Source organism: Diceros bicornis, chromosome 35 (genome assembly GCF_020826845.1).
Source record: "Diceros bicornis minor isolate mBicDic1 chromosome 35, mDicBic1.mat.cur, whole genome shotgun sequence".
NCBI lineage: Eukaryota > Metazoa > Chordata > Mammalia > Perissodactyla > Rhinocerotidae > Diceros > Diceros bicornis.
In genome coordinates this window covers 32,451,032-32,468,984 of record NC_080774.1, presented here as the reverse complement: position 1 = coordinate 32,468,984, position 17,953 = coordinate 32,451,032, and the positions used below count along the sequence as shown (strand labels likewise).

Genomic DNA, 17,953 nt, shown 5'->3' with positions numbered 1-17,953 from the left:
TGCCCAAACCAAACATTTTTCCTACTGGAAACAAAAGTTGGAGTTGAGTGCCAGATGGAAAGTATACTGGTGTCTGTAGGAGGCTCCCAGCGCAGGCGCCCAGGCCCTGCCAGAGCACAGAGCTCCTCCTCAGACCCACAGAGGCCCGTGGGCCTGCTTCTGGTCCTCAGGCCGTGCGTGGGCTCCTCACTTTCCTGCACCTGGGTCGTGGCCCTGGATGCTGCCCCCATACTCCCTCCCATAGCACCTGGCTCGGGCTTGGGGCTCCCCTCGGTTTCCCTTCTCACTCTCTCTTCCCGGCTGGAGCAGACTTGCTGGGCGACTCGCCCCTGTCCAACCCACTTAGCCTCCCGCCACTCCTCACTGCCCCCAGAGGGGTCTTCCTGAGCCTGTCCCTCGCTGACCCATGGACCTACATGCCATGCTGTCCAGGGTGCAGGCCTGTGCAGACTATGTGTCTGGTGACTGCTGCGTCCTCCGGCATCCCTCTCCCTGTGGCTTCTCCTCCTGCCACCCAGTCAACATCTTGAAACCAGCCCATCCTCCTGATGTGGTGACAAAAGGAACAGATCTCATTTTAGGAAATATGGCACTAGAGCAGTTAGAAGGTAGGAAACCACTGTCCCCCTCAGCAGCACAGACATGGGCTGGCTCCTGCAGCCTCTGAAGCGGCAAAGGGGCAGGCCAGCATGCATGCAGCCAATGCCTGCTGCTTTGCCCTTGAACAGGCTTGGGTCCCCGAGGCGTTGAACCAAGAAGAGCACATCTTTCTCTGTTCTGTGGGGGTGGTGGCCCCGGGGTGAGCGTGCCCCGTGGGTGCTCTGCCCGCTGCCCTCCCGCTCGCCCACTCCCCCCAGCTCTGCCATGGTTCACCAGTGATGAGCCTGTGCCACACCAATGTTACACACCAATGTTACTCACTACAGAGAGCGAGCAGAAGGGCTCCGAGAGGCCCTCTCCCTGCCTTCGGTTTTCTTGTTACTTCTGGGCCGTGCTCCCTGGCCACTTCTTGGTTGTCACACCCTCTCTCTTATATTTCTTATCGTTTCGTTGGCGCTCCTCCTTCAGTGTTTTGCTGTTCTGGGGCTCCTTCTAGCAGCCTCTTATTTCGTGACAGTAACACCTGCTCACATCACTTAGGTTCTTTTCTGTCTCCTTTGTGGGTAGTGAGGGCCAAGACGGCTGGCATGGGTGTCAGAGTGACCTTGCACGCCCCCCTAGGCGTGTGCACGTGTGTGTACATGTGCACGTGTGCACACTCGGCAGGGTCCCAGAACTTGCTGTTCCTCGGCAGTGAGCCCTCCCCTGGTGCTGGGATGCTTTGGGGCTTCTGGCAAGAGCCCCACCCAGAGCGTACCCCCAGCCCCAACCGTGGAGGTGACGCCTGGCGCAGAGGCAGGCTGTCACAGGACCCGTAGCTGGGAGGACCAGGCCGTGCTGCGGCTTTCTGCCCTGCCTGCTGCCGCCCTTGGACACGGCCACCCAGCATGCATGTGGCTGATCTGAAATCAGAGCCGGGACTCCACTCAGGGCCCCGGGCGGGTTCTCCTGTGGGGGTCAGTGAGAGCAGTGTGGCTCAGACCCGCACGCCTCGAGTTCCCCTGAGGTTCTCCTTGCTGGGGTTTCTGTGTTCTGGGTGTCAGACGGCCGGCTTGCTGTCCCCTTGACACCCATGACCCCTCTGGACCTCAGACTCCTTGTCTGCAAACCGGAGGATGCCCCCATGTCGGTGGGTGTGAGGTGCGGCTGCGTGGTGGCTGCACGTTGTTGTTGTCACATTATTGGTAGAGCAGCTCTCACCGGTACCTTGGGGAGCTAAGGACCAGCCGAGCCTCCCACCACCGGGTGGTGGACCTGCTTTGCACGGGATCCCTTCTCCTTTTCCAAGCCCTGCAGGAGGGTCACCCTTGTCCCCGCTCGGCACATGACGGGGCTGAGATGATAGGGGTGCATGTGGCTGGGGACCCAATTCCAGTCTGCGGGTCTCCATGCCCGAGCCTGCTTCTTGTGGCCTCTGCCGTGCCCTGTGGACCGTGCAGGGCAGAGCTTGGACCAGCTTGGGGGGACAGGCTGAGTGTGAGCCGCTAGGCACGTCTCCCAGCCTAGGCACAGGAGGGCCCTGCACCTGTGCTCAGTTGCCACGAAATACAGCTGTGAGATGCGGTATAAAGGTGCAGGGACACGTGGTTCCAAACAGAGCTCCTTTGGTGCCTGTCATGTTCCTCTCCAAGGCACGGTGCTGGGTCCCGGGCATCCCTGTGCAACTCTTTATACCATTTGATATGCCTGAGACAGTTCAGAGTCATTCACATGTACAACCCACACCAGGAAGGAGAAGCAGGCCGAGGTTGGGAGGATCGGTGAGCTGAGTCAGGCCTCCTGCTCGGCAAAGAGGTAAAATCTGGAGAGGCCGGAGGCGGCTGCCGGGCAGTAACGCTGGTTAGAGGGACGTGCCAGTCACTCAGGAATGATGCGTGCGTTTCGCAAGGCCCAGAAGCGCCCAAGCCCATGAGCCTGTGCGGCCTAATTAGGGGTCTCGGCCCCCGGTTCCTGCGGGAGCAGACAGAAACTCGCAGCAGCCTTGGCTCACCGCCTTAAAAGTCCCTTGTTTGTGTAGCACAGACTCGCCTTGGCACCGGCCCAGATCAACTTGTTTTCTTACTGTCAGGTTCAGATTCTGGAGATGCCATCCAAGACGTCAGTGTGCACCCTGAAGCCGGAGGCAGATGCCAAGCCGGGCATGCCCATGTGCCTGGAACTGTGGCAGGTAAGGCCCAGCGCGTACCAGCCATGCCCTGCCAGCCGCACCCACTGGGCCCTGAATCATGCCCCATTCAGGATTTGGTTTATCTCAAACCAAAGGGGCAATCAGCCCCTTGGGAGAACATGTGCATTCTGCCTTCTGCAGCCTCGATGTCCCCTGCCAGTCCCTGCCACCCGCCGCGGCTGTGAGGGCTCTGCTGCAAACTGCACAGGGCAGGCCTGGCTTGTGCTATCCCCCACCGGCTCTGAGCGGCACCCCTGCCTGGGCGGTGAGGAGGGACGGCAGGGTCCTGGGGAGGGCGCGTGCTCCCCTCCTCTCCGCACGCCAGTCTGGGGCCCTGTGTGGGACTGGGAGGGGAGTGCTGACTCACTCTCCAGGCCTGCACGGCCCCTGCTGTGCTTGGGATTAATTTTTGTTGCTTCTTTGCCTCGTAGAGGAGAAGTAGGCTCAACATGTGGCTTTCCCTGAGGCCGTACTCAGAATTTCTGAGTACAGCCATTTCCTTCTTTCTCAACTGTTCTTTCTGATTAGAGAGGGTCTAATCTCATTACAGAGGCATCTCCTGGGCTGGCAGCAGAAGTCAGCGGGCCAGGGAGGGGGTCACAGGCCTGGGTCCCGGTAGGATGGGTTTTGGCCCCAGGCCTGGGAGGGTTCCTCTTGGGCTGCCAGCCTCCACCAGAGGCCGGGCCCTCCTCGAGGCTGGCCCGCACCCCCAGAGGTCAGCACTGGCTCAGAGTGTGCAGTTTCCGCTTGTTGGGGCGCTCGTATCTGGGGCAGCAGAGCAGATGGTCTGGTGTCTTCACTTGGAAGGACCCTGGCAGCGTCTTTGCCGTGGCAGAAACCATGGCAAGCAGGTTACCAATCAGTGCTGGCCTTGGACCGCTGCTTACAGGCTGTCTACCCAGCTCTGTTCGGATCACCAGTGCTTTCCAAGAGCCACCCTGTGCGCCTGGGTGCCTCGCTGCCTGTGGGAGCCCTTCCTAAGAGTTAGACCAGCCAGGCTCATGTGCATGGAGACGTAGGTGTGGGCGACAGGCTCCACGGGACAGGCGCCCCCAGAGACCCTGCCCCAAGCTTTTGTCCCTCCAGGGACTGGCCCTGTCTTGCAGTTGGTTCCCCCTGCAGTTTCTTAGCCAAGAACATTCCAGCTGGAATTTGGAACCTCTGATCAGCTGATCCTGTGGTGTCCCGCAGCCTCTCAGAGAGAAGCCTGGGGGAGTTGTTGAGGAGGGGGGCTCCGAGAACTCACCTGAGTGACAAAGCTCCTGGCACCATCGGGTTTGTGGCGGGCGCTTCATGGGGCACACCCCCAAGGTCGTGATGTCGTAGGCAATGGTGTGGGGGTCATAGGCCCGGAGCAGGACTGCGGTGGCGGCTGCGTCTGCTCGTACTCTGTTCCCTGGTAACACTGTCGTTGTGTAATCACATAAAAATTCCAGCAGAAAAGTGTGTGGAACCGGGATGTACAAACTTGTTAAGGTAATTAATATGGTTGACAGAAGGACAGATCGTGTTTTTGTTAGTTGATACAGATCCAGCGCAAAGCATCCTGTTGAGAAAAGTCTATGTTAATTTCAGATGTCCCTTTTTTTCTCTCCAAACCTGAAGATGTAGGTTATAACTTCGTAATCTGAGTGTGGCAGAATGGCCTGACATGGTATTTTTTTCTGAAACGTTCAGATGTATTCTTTTTTTGTGTGTGTGAGGAAGATCAGCCCTGAGCTAACATCCACGCCAATCCTCCTCTTTTTGCTGAGGAAGACTGGCTCTGAGCTAACATCTATTGCCAATCCTCCTCCTTTTTTTCCCCAAAGCCCCAGTAGATAGTTGTATGTCATAGCTGCACATCCTTCTAGTTGCTGTATGTGGGACGGGGCCTCAGCATGGCCAGACAAGCGGTGCGTCGGTGCGCGCCCAGGATCCGAACCTGGGCCGCCAGTAGCAGAGCGTGCGCACTTAACCGGTAAGCCACCAGGCCGGCCCCAGATGTATTCTTGTTTTGCTCCTCAAAGTGGCTGACCTGCATTGTTGTGATGATCACATAAAAGGTCAGGAAGATCATTTGCACCAGCCCTTGGAGCAGGCTCCCAGCCCCTGGGCCTCGGGGCCCCTCTAATGGGCCCCACCCAAGCTGATGACCCGAGATGCTGTGGTCGGGGCCTGCCTGCTGGGGGTCCCTCCGGCCAGCATGCCCAGAGATGGGAGGGGATGCAGAGTGAGTCCTTGTGACAACTTCAGGTCCTCGCCCTGTGGAGGTCAGCCTGGCACCAAGGGCGTGGCCACCGAAGGCCCGAGGCCACAGGAGCACTGTTCTGCCTGCAATTGTCTGTCACTGGGGAGCCCCAGGGACCCTACATGCCAGGAGAGAAGCTGGAGGCACCCACAGTGCAGGTGGGGAGCAGTGGCCAGCCCGGGCCGGAGCTCAGCATTTGTGCCTCCTTGGCAACCACAGAGTGAGCGCCTGTAGGCCAGCCTGGCTCCTGCTCTGGCTGCCCATGGCACCTCAACAGGTGGGTCAGTAGTGTGCAGCCCCTGAACTAGCCGAGGCGCTCAGAGCCCAGGACCACAGGCATCACACGGACTGGGGCTACAGAGACTGACCAGAACCAAAGTGTCAGCAACGAGAGGAGCCCTGGACACAGGAGGGATGTGCCATGGGGCCGGGGACAGGCTGGGCCTGCGCAGCATGGAGGGGAAACAGGTGACACGGCAGAGCACTGCTCTGGCGGAAATGGACCCAAGTGGGCCCCTGGAGAGTTCCTCACAGCCGGCCTGTGGGGTGGGCCTGGCAGGGCAGGTCTCAGGGCCGGCTTGAGTTCCTGGCTGGGGAGCAGACAGCGTCTGGGCCGTTCTCACCTGGCCCTCACACTGCCCGGTGTGCAGGTACGGTCCTGGAGGAAGGTCCTGTCTGGGGAGGCACGGCTGCCCACAAGGAGCTGCCTGAGCAGAGGGCATGACCACTTTTTAGAGTACTCTGTGTGTCTTTGGAGAAAACAGTTGTAAATAATTTTACCCTGCGCAAATACTTCCTGATCAGATGATCTGAAAGATGCCCAAGTGGAGCTCTTCCCTGTTACAAAACTACAGGGAGAGCGCACCAACTGGTGCTCTGCACGAGGGGCTTCTGCATGAGGCCTGCTGGAGGCAGGGACTGGTGCGCTCAGACCCTCTGGGGTGGGCCTCACCAGCTGCTGTGGATGGGCAGGGTGGGGGGCACTGCACTACCCCTCAGGGTTCCCAGTCACTGGACCGCTCTCCTGACTGCTCATCCAGTCGGCCCGCTGGGCAATCAGCGTGCAGGAGGCCCCAGGAAGGCACTCAGACTGCCACGGGCCTCCTCCTAGGAGCCTCACTCCCTTCCTTAGACTCCTCCTTTCCGTTTTTGTTTGTGTGAACGTGTATTATCAGCAGAAAAAATGATTGGGGGCCGGCCCCGTGGCTTAGCGGTTGAGTGCGTGCGCTGTACTACCGGCGACCTGGGTTTGGATCCCGGGCGCACACCGACGCACTGCTTGTCCGACCATGCTGAGGTGGCATCCCACATGCAACTAGAACGATGTGCAACTATGACATACAACTATCTACTGGAGCTTTGGGGAGAAAAAGGGAAAAAAAGGAGGAGGATTGGCAATAGATGTTAGCTCAGGGCTGATCTTCCTTACAAAAAAAAAAAAAAAAAGATCATATGAGCCATTTCCGGGGACGTGCAGGAGGGGTCCTCCAGACCAGCTCTGGCCTGGGAGAATTCACTGTAGCTGTGTGCAGGTCTCGGTGGTTGTGTCCTCCCCCTCCCCTGGTACAGCCACCTCCTCCAGATCAAAGAGCTGGTCGGCATCAGGCTCCCCCTGGCTCCCATCACTGGCTGGGGGCCCTGTGACATACACCGCACCACACAGCCTCAGTTTCCCCTTCTGATGCACAGAGAAAGCCCTTCTTCCTTGGGTTGTTTGAGGATGTGGGGTCCACTCGTGTTAGGCCTTCTGCCTAAAGCAGGTCACCTTACCTAGCCGAGCGAGGGTCCTTTCTGGGTGCTCGAGAAGGCTGTGGAGAGACACTCTGCAGTGTGTGCTGTGGTGCGGGCCTGGAGCCCTCGCTGGCAGAAGCGCCCACACAACATGATACTAGGAGCTCCCGCAGGTGGGTGGGGCGGGGAAGGCCTCTGCGGCACCGTCGGCCTGTGTCCAGTGAGGCCCAGGCGATCTGCTCAGCTCCAGCCTTGCCTGCCAGCAGGGGACATCCTTGGGGTTGCAGGTGGCTAAGGACACAGCCTCGCTGACCAGCCCCCCGGGCTCCAGTTCCCATCGTTGACCATCCAGAGGCTGAGGGCCAGGCCCAGCTGGAGCTCCCCAAGACTCAGTTGAAAATTCACCAAGGAGATGACTTGCTCAGTTATTCCTGAGATTGGAGTGACGCCCACCCTAGGCAGCTCAGTGGGGAACACAGAGACGAGTGAAGGGCAGCAGGTGGCCGCGGCGCATGCTCTGTCCCGGGAGCAACCTGGCACCTGTCGTGGAGGCGTTTCCTGTTGGCAGTGCCTGGGGCCGCCACTCTCGGTGCCAGGGTGACACAGAATCCTGCAGCGCTCTTCTTCAGGAGTTGTTGCAGAGCCCAGATAAACGAGGCGCCTGCCTGGGGTGCAGAGCCCTCTGACCCGCTCCCTCATCCATCACAATAGCGCAGGCCGGCGAGAGGGCGTCTTTCACCAGTCATCGCTGCGGCCACTCACCAGGCTTGGGGGTGGGAGGCTCCCGCAGTGACGTTGACAAAGCACAGAAAGTTCATTTTTCATTGAGATGGAGCTCTTGATTTTCTTTGGTTGGCGGTTCTAGACAGGTGACCGGCCCCACCAAGGGATGGCCGCAAGTCTCAGGCCTGCAGAAAGGAGGGGGGAGGATGCAGCACCATGTGGCGGCCGCAGTGAGTGCCCGCTAGGAGCAGTAGCCCGGCAGTCTGAGGCAGGGCTGCACCCGGCTCCCCCAGCCTCTGTGCCCTCCAGTCCCCGTCCTTGGGGGGGCCCCGGTACCACCCGTGCTGGCCCTGTGCTGATGGTGTCAGCCGTCAAGGGGGTGTGCAGAGCCTGTGAACTGTTACTGCCCTGTGGAGAACATGGGAAACGGGGCCTCGACGGGGCCGCCCACCTCTCCAGCCCCTTCTCCCCCAAAATGTGCCAGGGCCTTTCAGGAGCTGACTGCTGTGCTGTCCCCTGCAGGCCGACTGCAGCCCCCGCCCGCTCCTCCTGGCTGGCTACGAGGACGGGTCAGTGGCTCTGTGGGACGTCTCCGAGCGGAAGGTGTGCAGCCGTGTCGCGTGCCACACAGAGCCCATCATGGGCCTTGACTTTGACTCCCAGAAGGCCAGGGGCATCTCAGGCTCCGCGGAGAAGGCGCTGGCTGTCTGGAGCCTGGATGAGCAGCAGGCCCTGCAGGTCAGTGTGCCAGACCCAAAGTGTCATTTATCCTGCTTTGCACTAACAGTCTGATAGGCTGAAACAATATTTAGGCATGAAGAGGAGTTGTAGCGGATCCCTGGCTAATTAATCACTCTGAGGCGGGTGCCGGCGCAGGAAGAAGGGGGCGTGGGTGTGTGGGAGCTGCTCACGTGGTTGGGTTTCTCTCAGACCTTGGGTTAGCGGCAGTCACGTCCTGTCCATCTAGAGAAAAGGCATGCAGAGTCCAGGAGTATGCAAAGCCCATTTGCAAAAACTCAGAGGAATTTGGTCAGTAAGGAACTGATTAATCAAAAAAAAAAGAAAAACCCAGTGTGGAAAAATCCACGGAGTCACGCCCCTGCGGCAGTCTGCAAGCTGGCCCCAGGGAGGCCATTCCTCACGGGCAGCAGGGAAGGGGTGAGGCCTCAGGGCAGAGCGGGGTGTTGCTGCGAACCTTCCCATAACGTCTCGGTGGACTTTCCCATCCCGTGTGGCTCGCGGAGCTCCTGACGGCCACATCTGGGCTTGTGCCCAGTGCTTAGCATGGAGGGGCCCAGCCTGCACACTCAGCCCTGTTTGGGATGGAGGTGATGGAGTTGGGGGCAAGGAGCGTCCTGTCCAGGCCTCTCTCTGGTGCAGGTCCTGGGTGTTGCAGGCCATGGGTGAGGTGCTGGGTGCACCCTGTCCTGTCAGCCCCCAGAGGGTGGCCTGGGTGCACACTGGCTTCTGGGGGCAGGGAGGGTGAGGAGCTCCCGTTAGCCCGGAAGCCTTGGAAGGCTGAGGCTTGACCATAGCCAGTGAGTGGAAGCTCCTTGGAAAGGCAGTTCTGTGAACCCACGTCCGGGGGAGAACAGGGCCCAGGTGGGAGCTGTGTGGCCCTCAGGGTGACTGCCAGCAGAAGCAGCAGCAGGCCCGGCTCCGGCCTCACCTGGGCTCTCATCAGTGGGCACTGGAGGACAGCGCCTGGGGGCTGCCCACCTCTGCAAGGACTGTGGTGGTCCAGGCTTCCCACCACAGACAGGAGGCCGAGGAAGAGGGCATCTCTCAAGGCCCCTCTCCAGATGAGGAGGGCTTCCCCAGCAGCCTAGCCAGCCTGCCTTGCCTCGCACTTGCCCAGCACAGGCCCCCACAATCAAGGAGAGAGGCCCTAGGCGGGCACCACCAAGCTCCTGAGGCATATGGGTTGAGGGGGTGGTCCCAGCTGAAAACCAGGACATGCTGTGGTGCCCAGCAGGCATCATCACGCCCTAGGTGCAGCCTGGGGGTGGGGCATCGTCACCAGGTATGCCAAGAGAGGGACGGAGCGAGGACAGCTGGGAGCAGGGGTGTCATGGTGTGGGCAAGGAGTCCTGGGCAAGAGGGCGGCCGAGAAGGAGTGGGGCAGGAGGGTGCACCCCAGAGAGCATTGACGTAGAGGCCCGCGGACAGACACTGAGGTCGGGCAGAGTGAGACCTGTCACGTTGCAGCCGCAGGGGCCATGGTATCCTAAAAAGAACAGTCCTGTCGAGAACCGAGGTTAGAACCAAGGCAAGTGGCCATGCCAACTGCCGTGGGGTGAGGCTGCCCTGTGCTGCTGTGGGTGGGATCTGAACAGGGACCTGAGGGTAGAGAGCAAGCCCTCTGGGGCCCTGGGGGGCAGCTCGGCCAGAGCCCAGTGAGAGAGTGGGTCACGTGTCACGTCTGGGGTTAGGGCACACATGCACGCTTCCTTGGCATTGCCCTTCCCCAGCAGACCAGCGTGTGCCAGTATATGGCTGACTTGCAGTACAGCCAACTGCCTGTCCATCTTCTGTCCTTCTGTTGTCCTAGGGAATCCACAGAGACCCCACGGGAAGGGAGTCAGACAGGCCTCCCAAGGTGGCCAGGCCTGGCTGCGGGGAGTGGAGCTTCTCGTGCCTCCATCCCGAAGGAAGGTCTCCAAGGCCTGGGAATCGTGGATGTGGGTAGGGGGGTATTGAAATTCATGATGATGGTGGTCATTTTGAGAAACAGGCGGAGCCACTCTGGTGCTGGGTCTTCCTGTCCTCAGCAGGCGAGGCCGCCTCACTGGGTGCCAGCCAGGCGGGCATCAGAGTTTTCCCTCACACTCACCCCACTCCTGGTGGGGACCAGGCAGCACCGTGGGGTGCTCCATCCCACTGTGGCTTGAACTTCAGCCTGGCTTTGCAAAGGGCTGAAGACCCAGGCTGCTTCCCTAAGACCCCCCACCCCCAACTGCAGACTGCAGCTCCCCCTGGCCCCCTGCACCCAGGAGTCCGGGAGGGGGCCCCTCCTGCCGTCCTGGCCTAGATTTGCTTGATCTCTCCTGGCTTGTTTGGGAAACAGCTGCTGGAACTTAAGACTTAGATTTATGGGCATGTTTCAGTCCACAGATGAACTTTTACTGTCCTGATGAATTGGAAAGTTAGAGAAGAGAGTGTTATTAAGGAATTGGAGAATTAAAGCAGAGGGGAGCCAGGCATTGCAGAATGGGCGTAGTTGGTGTGATGGTGGCACCCGGGCCAGGGGCCCCGCTCAGCCATGCACATCAAAGCAGGGGGAGAGTGCTCCTCCCGCAGGGCACAGCCACCTCCCTTGCCCTGAGACAACTGGACTTCACGTTCAAAGTTGGCCCCAGAGGCCCTGGACGTTCAAGCTGTGAAGTGCGGGCCTCCGAGGAGGAAGTGTCGGGGGCCTTGAGGCCCTCAGCATCCCCAGGCCTCCACAGGCGTCCTCCTCGGAGGCCCTCGGTGCACGTGCCGGGCCCGCCGTGCGGTTGCTTGCCCTGCCCTCGAGCTGCGTGGGTGCAGATGTGCCTCACCTTGCTGCCGGCTGCTGAAGTCTCTAATGAGCCCAAATCAACATCTCCCAGACGGGCGCTGGGAGCCGAGACGCAGATGAGGTTTCCCGCAGCAGAGCATGGGTAATGGGAGCCAGATGGCAGCAGCGCTGACTGCACATTCCTAGCACCTGAGGTCATGCGCTAGGAGCTCTTGGTGGCCAAGATCCTTCCGGGAGGCTCCTGGGCTAGGATGGGCTCAGCCAAGGGCCACAGCAGTGACCGGGAGCCTTCAGCTGCCTTCATCAGGAAGCTGCAGCCTCAGGGGCACATGGTGGCGCCAGGCCACTCCCCACCTTCCGCTTTCCCTCCAGCCACTGGGGGTCTGGGCCTTGGCTGTCATCAGACACAGGTGGTGTGCAGACCTTCTTCTTCCTCCCACGCTTTGGGCAGGGCCCGTGGCCTTGAAGCAGGGGCTGATTTACGGCCAGCAGTATTTTTAGGCCTTTAAGTAATAACGAGGCCCCCCTGCCCCAGCCAGCCTGGGCTGGGGATCAGACCAACCACACTCTCCCCACACTGCACCCACAGCTGGTCAGCCAGGTGCCCCCCGTCCCCACTGCCTGACCGCTGCCTTCCCTCTCCCTGGCCCTGCCAGGGGCTTCCCTCTCAAGTGTCAGGTGCAGGATGCCTGGGGCAGGTAGGAGGGAGACCACAGGGCCCTGAGGCCAGTGAATTGTGGGCACACACAATCCGCCATATGACTGAAGCTTCTGTTGCCACTTCTCATTTCCTGCCGGGGGGAGCCGGGCCATGTGCTTTTGCCTCCGTGCCGCCAAGTCTCTGGGAGGGCCTGTGAGGGTGGCAGGTGAGGCCAGGCACTCCTGTCCCCATGGGCAGTACTGGGCATCTTGGCCCCTCCCAGGTGGCGACGCTGGCGTGGAGGGCGTTCTCCGCGCTGCTCCTGACTTCCAGCTGTGTGGGGACCACAGTTTAGAGCTCTTGACTGAAATTCCTTTTCCGCTTGCTTGGGCTCTCGGTGTTCATCAGCAGAGAGCAGATTTGAAGCAGCCCTTTTCTCCCTGGGAAACATCCCCACTGCTAACAAATTCACATAAAGATGGAATCCCAAGGAGGTGACCCTGAAGCAGGGCCCTGAGTGGATTCCAGCGAGTCCATTGCTCCAAGCCTGGGGTCCCCTCCCTACCACTGGCATGGGGGCAAAGTTCACAGGAGAGAAAAGGATGAGGGGCGGTGATGGTCAGCTTCTCATGCCCGTTCCCAGCCGCCCTGCTCTGGTGCGTGTGAGTCGGGAGGGCTCAGGCACACGCGCATCCGCACGCGCAGGCACAAGTGGGATTTGCCTTCTCACGCGTGCACAGTGGCGTCCGCCCCGAGGCCCTGCTCCAGCACGTTCCCGTCTCGGTGGCCTATGCATGGAGCCCAGGAATCCACAGCCAAATGGGGAGGCAGTGTGGAGGTGAGGGGCCACACATCAAGAACCCACCTAGGTTATTGATGCGAGTCAATGGCTGTGTGCTGTTCTCCAACCACAAGCTTGTGCTGCACACAAGCTGTGTGTAAGCACAGGTAGGAAGCACGTGGTGGGAAGCACACGGAGGCCCCCGAGCCGGGATTCTGCCAAGTGAGAGCAGTTGAAGCAGGGCAGAGAGTACAGGACACGCGAAGACGATGCGGGTCGCAGTGGATGGTGGAGAAGGAGGGGCCGTGAGAAGTGATCTGGGCTGGTGCCTGAGGCATCATAAGTCCGTGAATTGGTGGAGTCAGGCACTGGACAGAACCTGCTGGAAGGGCAGGAGGTTGGGCAGGGAGGGTGTCCTTGACGGTGAGAAACGGGGTGGGTGTGGAGGTGGCTGGACAGGTCGCTGCCTGGGACGCTGCCCAAGTGCTGATTGCACTGGCTGGGAACCAGGACATGCCCTGGTGGGAGCAGGGCTGCAGTGAGCGTCCTTACGTGCTGGAGGATAGACTGAGAGCTGCATTTGCTGTGGGGTTTTGGCAGAGTCTTGTTATCAGGTTAGGTTCTTTTCTACACCTAGTGGGCAAAGAATCTGGATCATGAATGAGTGTTGGGCCATCAGACTCATGGCTTTTCTTCTCAAATCTGTTAATTTAGTGAATTGCTTTGTTCGATTTTTGTAACATTAAAACAATCATATAGTCCTAAAATAACCCTCTACATAGCATGTCCTCTTCTACACTCTGTGCAGCTTGGTCAGAGTTGTTCAGGGCCGTCTGTCTGTCTGTCTCTCAGTAGCCTGAGCTGCACCCTCTCTCACGTCGCCTCAGGAGCCCCAGAACCCAGAGGCAGCATGCCCCTCTCTCCTGATCTCTGACAAGTGGGCAGGTGTCTGTTACAGAGTGGCCGAGGGTCAGTCTTTGCCTGTACCACTGGGGCAGGCGTTTTCTCTGTAGGGAAGGTCTGATTTTCTACTTGTACTAATTTAGGTTTCTTGCTTTTTTTGTAACTTGCATTTTTCTAGGAATTTGTCTGTAGGCATAAAAATCTTCAAGAGGTTTTCATACTGCCCTTTTTTTAATTGTTTGTAATAATTGTTTAAATTTCTGCCAAATTTGCAGGACGCTCTATTTTTTATTCCTGATCAGTTTTTCTTTGGTTGATCTTTAAAATCTTTCTGTTTAACCATTTCTGCTCTGATCTTTCCCTCCCATCCTCCCACGTTCTCTGGGCTCGATCTGTTGCTGACTTTGAGTTGAGTGCGTGACCCATTCGTTCTCGGCCTTCCTTTCTCCACAGCAGCTCAGCTGATCTGCCAGCTGCGTCCCGCGTTGTGAGCTGTCACCATCTTCATCAGCGCTCACTCTGCGCATACCCAATTTTTATTTGTTCTCTGACTGCTGAGCTGATTAGAGTGTTTTTATGTTTCCAAATGTTTGACTTTTTTTTCCTCAGTTATTTTTTATTTTTCAATTTCTAATTTAATTCCATTGTGGTCGGAGAATAAGGTCTGAATGATATCAGCTCTTTGAAATGTGGAGGCCAGTCCAGTTATCATAGGTATTCCACATGTGCTTGAAAAGGAAGCGTTTCTCGTTGCTAGATGCACGGCTGTACCTGACACCCTGGGCCAGGCGTGTCGGCCGTGTGGTCCAATACTGAGCGTGGGCCCTGGAGGCCTCTGGAAGGGGCAGGTGGAACTTCTTGCTGCCGTGCATCTTGGTATCTATTCCTGTGTCCTGTGCATTTTTGCTTTCTGCATTTTGAAGCTAGCTGAGGAACATGCAAGTTTAGAACAGTAATCTTCCTGGAGGATTGGACCTGTGCTTCAGTCACCCTCATTATCTCTAGAAAGGATTTTTGCCTAAAAGCCTGTTTTGCCAACTCAGGCCAGGTGTCTTCTGGTTACTACTTCCCTTTCGCCTTCAGCCTTCCTTCAGGCGTAGGTATGTCTGTCAAGGAGCCGACTCGCACACAGATTCCATCTCCTTCTTACTTTTCTGTACTGTGGGTGTTACCCGGGCGTTCTTCCATCTCAGGCCCTCCTTCCAGAAGCCGAGAATGCCATCCTTTAGGAAGCCGTTGGTGGGGCCTCTGAGTGTGAGTCATGTGCTCATGGAGCCCACAGTTCTAGTGCTTCTCTGAGTTCATACCACCCCTCTGCTGGGCTGTGGAGGATTCCACTCCCAGCCTAGTCACCAACCTTCGTGAGTCTGTCCCACAGATTTTGATTTCTCTGTCTTCGTTTTTATTCAGTTCAGAATACTGTCTATTTTCCTTTGTGATTTCTTCTTTGAGCCGGTGGTTCCTTAGAAGTACATTACATAATTTTGAAACGCTTGTTGATTTTGTAGATGTCTTTAGCCTAGCTTAATTCTGCTGTGAGGGAAGGTGCCCTGTGCAATGTGAGTATTCAGATATTTCTTGATGCTTGTGTGTGGCCTGGCTCGTGTGGTCTGCAGTTGCTGGGTGGAGAGTTCTGTCAGTGAGACTCAGGTCGAGGTGGTTGGCAGTGTAGTTCAGGTCCTCAATATCCTTACCCATCTTTTTGTCTAGTTTTCTTGCAGTTATTGAGCAAGGTCGGACAGTCTCTGAGTGTTGGTGTGAATGTCTCTGTTTCTCCTTTAGTTCTGTTGGTTTTGCTTCATGAATTTTGAAGCTCTGTCATTAGTAGTAGAAGCATTTGAGATGGTTACCACATCCTGCTGAATGGTCACTGTAAAGCGTCCTCTGTATCTCTCGTGATGTCCTTTGTCCTGAAGCTGGCCTTGTCTGACACCAACACCGCGGCACGAGCTTTCTGAACACCGCCGCTTTCCGTGGTGCATTTCTCTTACTTTCAACCTATCTCGATTTCTTTATACTTAAAAAGCATCTTTTGTAGTCTTGCTTTATGATCCTGTCTGACAATCTCTGCCTTTTAATTGGAGCACTTACTCTGTTTGCACTTAATAGAATTATTGATGTGTCTGGCGTGAAGTCCACCATCTTGATGCTTGTTTTCACTTGTCACTTATGTTTTTGACCCTCTCTTACTCCTTTCCTGCCTTCTTGTGTGTGAATCAGAAATTGTTTTTAGTATTCCATTTAATTTTCTCTCTTGGCTTCTTTACTGTATAGCTCTTGTCATTTTTGCTAAGTGGTTGTTCGCGGACTGACAGTGCATGCGTGTCCTTAACTCAGTGTTGTCACACTCCCCACCCACGCCACAACCCCACAGCAGTATGATCCCACTCACCCACACTCCCACCCTTTCTGCTACCACTGTTATGTGTTTTATTTCTACACACCTTATAAACTCCACCTTATAATGCCTTTGGTTTTGCATTAAATCATCAGTTGTTATTTCTTAAAACTTACAGGAGATAAAAAATGTAATATTTTTTATTTACCCACCTGTTAGCATTTCTGGCACTCTTTGTGTAGATCTGAGTTTCTGTCTGGTTTTATTTCCCCTTCAGCTGGAAGATCCTTTAGCATTTCTCATGGTATAGTTCTACTGGCAAAAAATTCTCTCGCTTTTGTTTATCTGAAAAATGTCTTTATTTCACGCTCCTTTTTCAAGAATTGTGCTTATAGAATTCAGGGATGTTAGTTTTGTTTTTCTTCCTGCACTTTAAAGACACTCTTCCCTTGTCTTCTGGGCTCCACTGTTTTTGTTGAGAACGCATCACATCTTACTGTCATGCCCACACCTGTCGCGTCTCACCCCGTGGCCACTCTCAGGACCTCCTTTTCATCTCTGGACTCAGCAGTTTGACTGTCTGGAGCTTCTCTCAGGCAGACGGTTTGACGTCAGCCCTCTGGTCCCTGAGGCGCTGCTCAGTTTTCTTTAGTCTTTTCTCTCTCTTCTTCAGGTTGGATAATGCCAATTGATATGTCCTCTAGTTTACTGACTTTTTTTTTTTTTTTAAATAATTTCCAATCTGCTGTTAATCCATCCTACGAATCTTTCACTTCAGTTATTGGGCTTTTCAGTTCTACATTTTCTATTATGGTTCTTCTTAAAAACTTTTTTTATATAAGACTTTATTTTTTTAGAGCAGTTTTAGGTTTACAGCAAAATTGAGAGGAAGGTACAGATATATCCCATATACCCCTGCCCCTATGCATGCACAGCCTCCCCCGGTATCAACATCCCCACCAGAGTGGGACATTTGTTACACTGATGGACCTACAGTGACATGTCATCACCCAGAGTCCAGAGTTTACATTGGGTTAGCTCTTGGTATTGTATGTTACGTGGGTTTGGACAAACATCTAATGACATGTATCCACCACTATAGTATCATACGGAGTATTTTCACTGCCCTAAAATCCTCTGTGCTCCGCCTAATCTTTCCTCTTTCCCCACAACCCCTGACAACCACTGATCTTTTTACTGTCTCCATAGTTTTGCCTTTTCCAGAACGTCGTATAGTTGGAATCACACAGGATGTAGCCTTTTCAGACTGGCTTCTTTCACTTGGTCATATGCATTTATGGTTCCTCCGTGTCTTTTCATGGCTCGATAGCTCATCTCTTTTTAGCACCGAATAATATTCCATTATCTGGATGGACCACAGTTTATCCATTCGCCTCCTAAAGGGCATCTTGGTTGCTTCCAAGTTTTGGCAATTGTGAATAAAGGTGCTATAGGGCCGGCCCCATGGCTTAGCGGTTAAGTGCACGTGTTCCGCTACTGGCGGCCCGGGTTTGGATCTGGGCGCGCACTGACGCACTGCTCGTGCAGCCATGCGGAGGCCGCATCTCACAGGCAGCAACTAGAAGGATGTGCAACTATGACATACAACTGTCTACTGGGGCTTTGGGGGAAAAAGGAGGAGGATTGGCAATAGATGTCAGCTCAGAGCCGGTCTTCCTCAGCAAAAAGAGGAGGATTAGCATGGGTGTTAGCTCAGGGCTCATCTTCCTCACAAAAAATAAAATAAAATAAAGTTGCTATAAACACCCAGGTGCAGTTTTCTGTGTGGATATAAATTTTCAGCTCCTTTAGGTAAATAGCAAAGACTACAATTGCTAGATCATATGGTAAGAGATGTTTAGTTTTGTAAGAACCACCGAACTGTCTCCCAAAATGGCTGTGCCATGTTGCATTCCCACTAGCAACGAGTGAGTGTTCCTGTTCCTCCCCATCCTCAGCAACATGTGGTGCTGTCAGCGAATTGGGTTTGTGCCTGTCTGGCAAGCGTGTGGTGGTGTCTCGTTGTTTTAGTTTGCACTTCCCTGATGACATATGACGTGGAGCATCTTTCCATAGGCTTGTTTGCCAGCTGTATATCTTCTTTGGTGAGGTGTCTACTAAGGTCTTTGGCCCATTTTTTAATTGGGTTGTTTGTTTTCTTATTGTTGAGTTTTAACAGTTCTTTGTATATTTTGGATAATAGTCCTTTATCAAATATGTCTTTTGCAAATATTTTATCCCCATCTGTGGCTTGTCTTCTCATTCTCTTGACACTGTCTTCCGCAGAGCAGAACATTTTAATTTTAATGAAGTCTAGCTCATCAATTCTTTCTTTCGT

The 17,953-nt window shown here is 55.6% G+C and overlaps 1 protein-coding gene across 1 annotated transcript in view; it reads left to right on the top strand.

Moving 5' to 3' along the window:
• Window positions 1–17,953, top strand: part of GNB1L (G protein subunit beta 1 like) — a 61,184-nt gene that overhangs the window by 38,423 nt on the left and 4,808 nt on the right. The window contains exons 5-6 of the mRNA XM_058532167.1: window positions 2,669–2,767; window positions 7,974–8,189. Coding sequence (XP_058388150.1) covers window positions 2,669–2,767; window positions 7,974–8,189 — 315 coding nt within the window. The remainder of the gene's footprint in view (window positions 1–2,668; window positions 2,768–7,973; window positions 8,190–17,953) is intronic.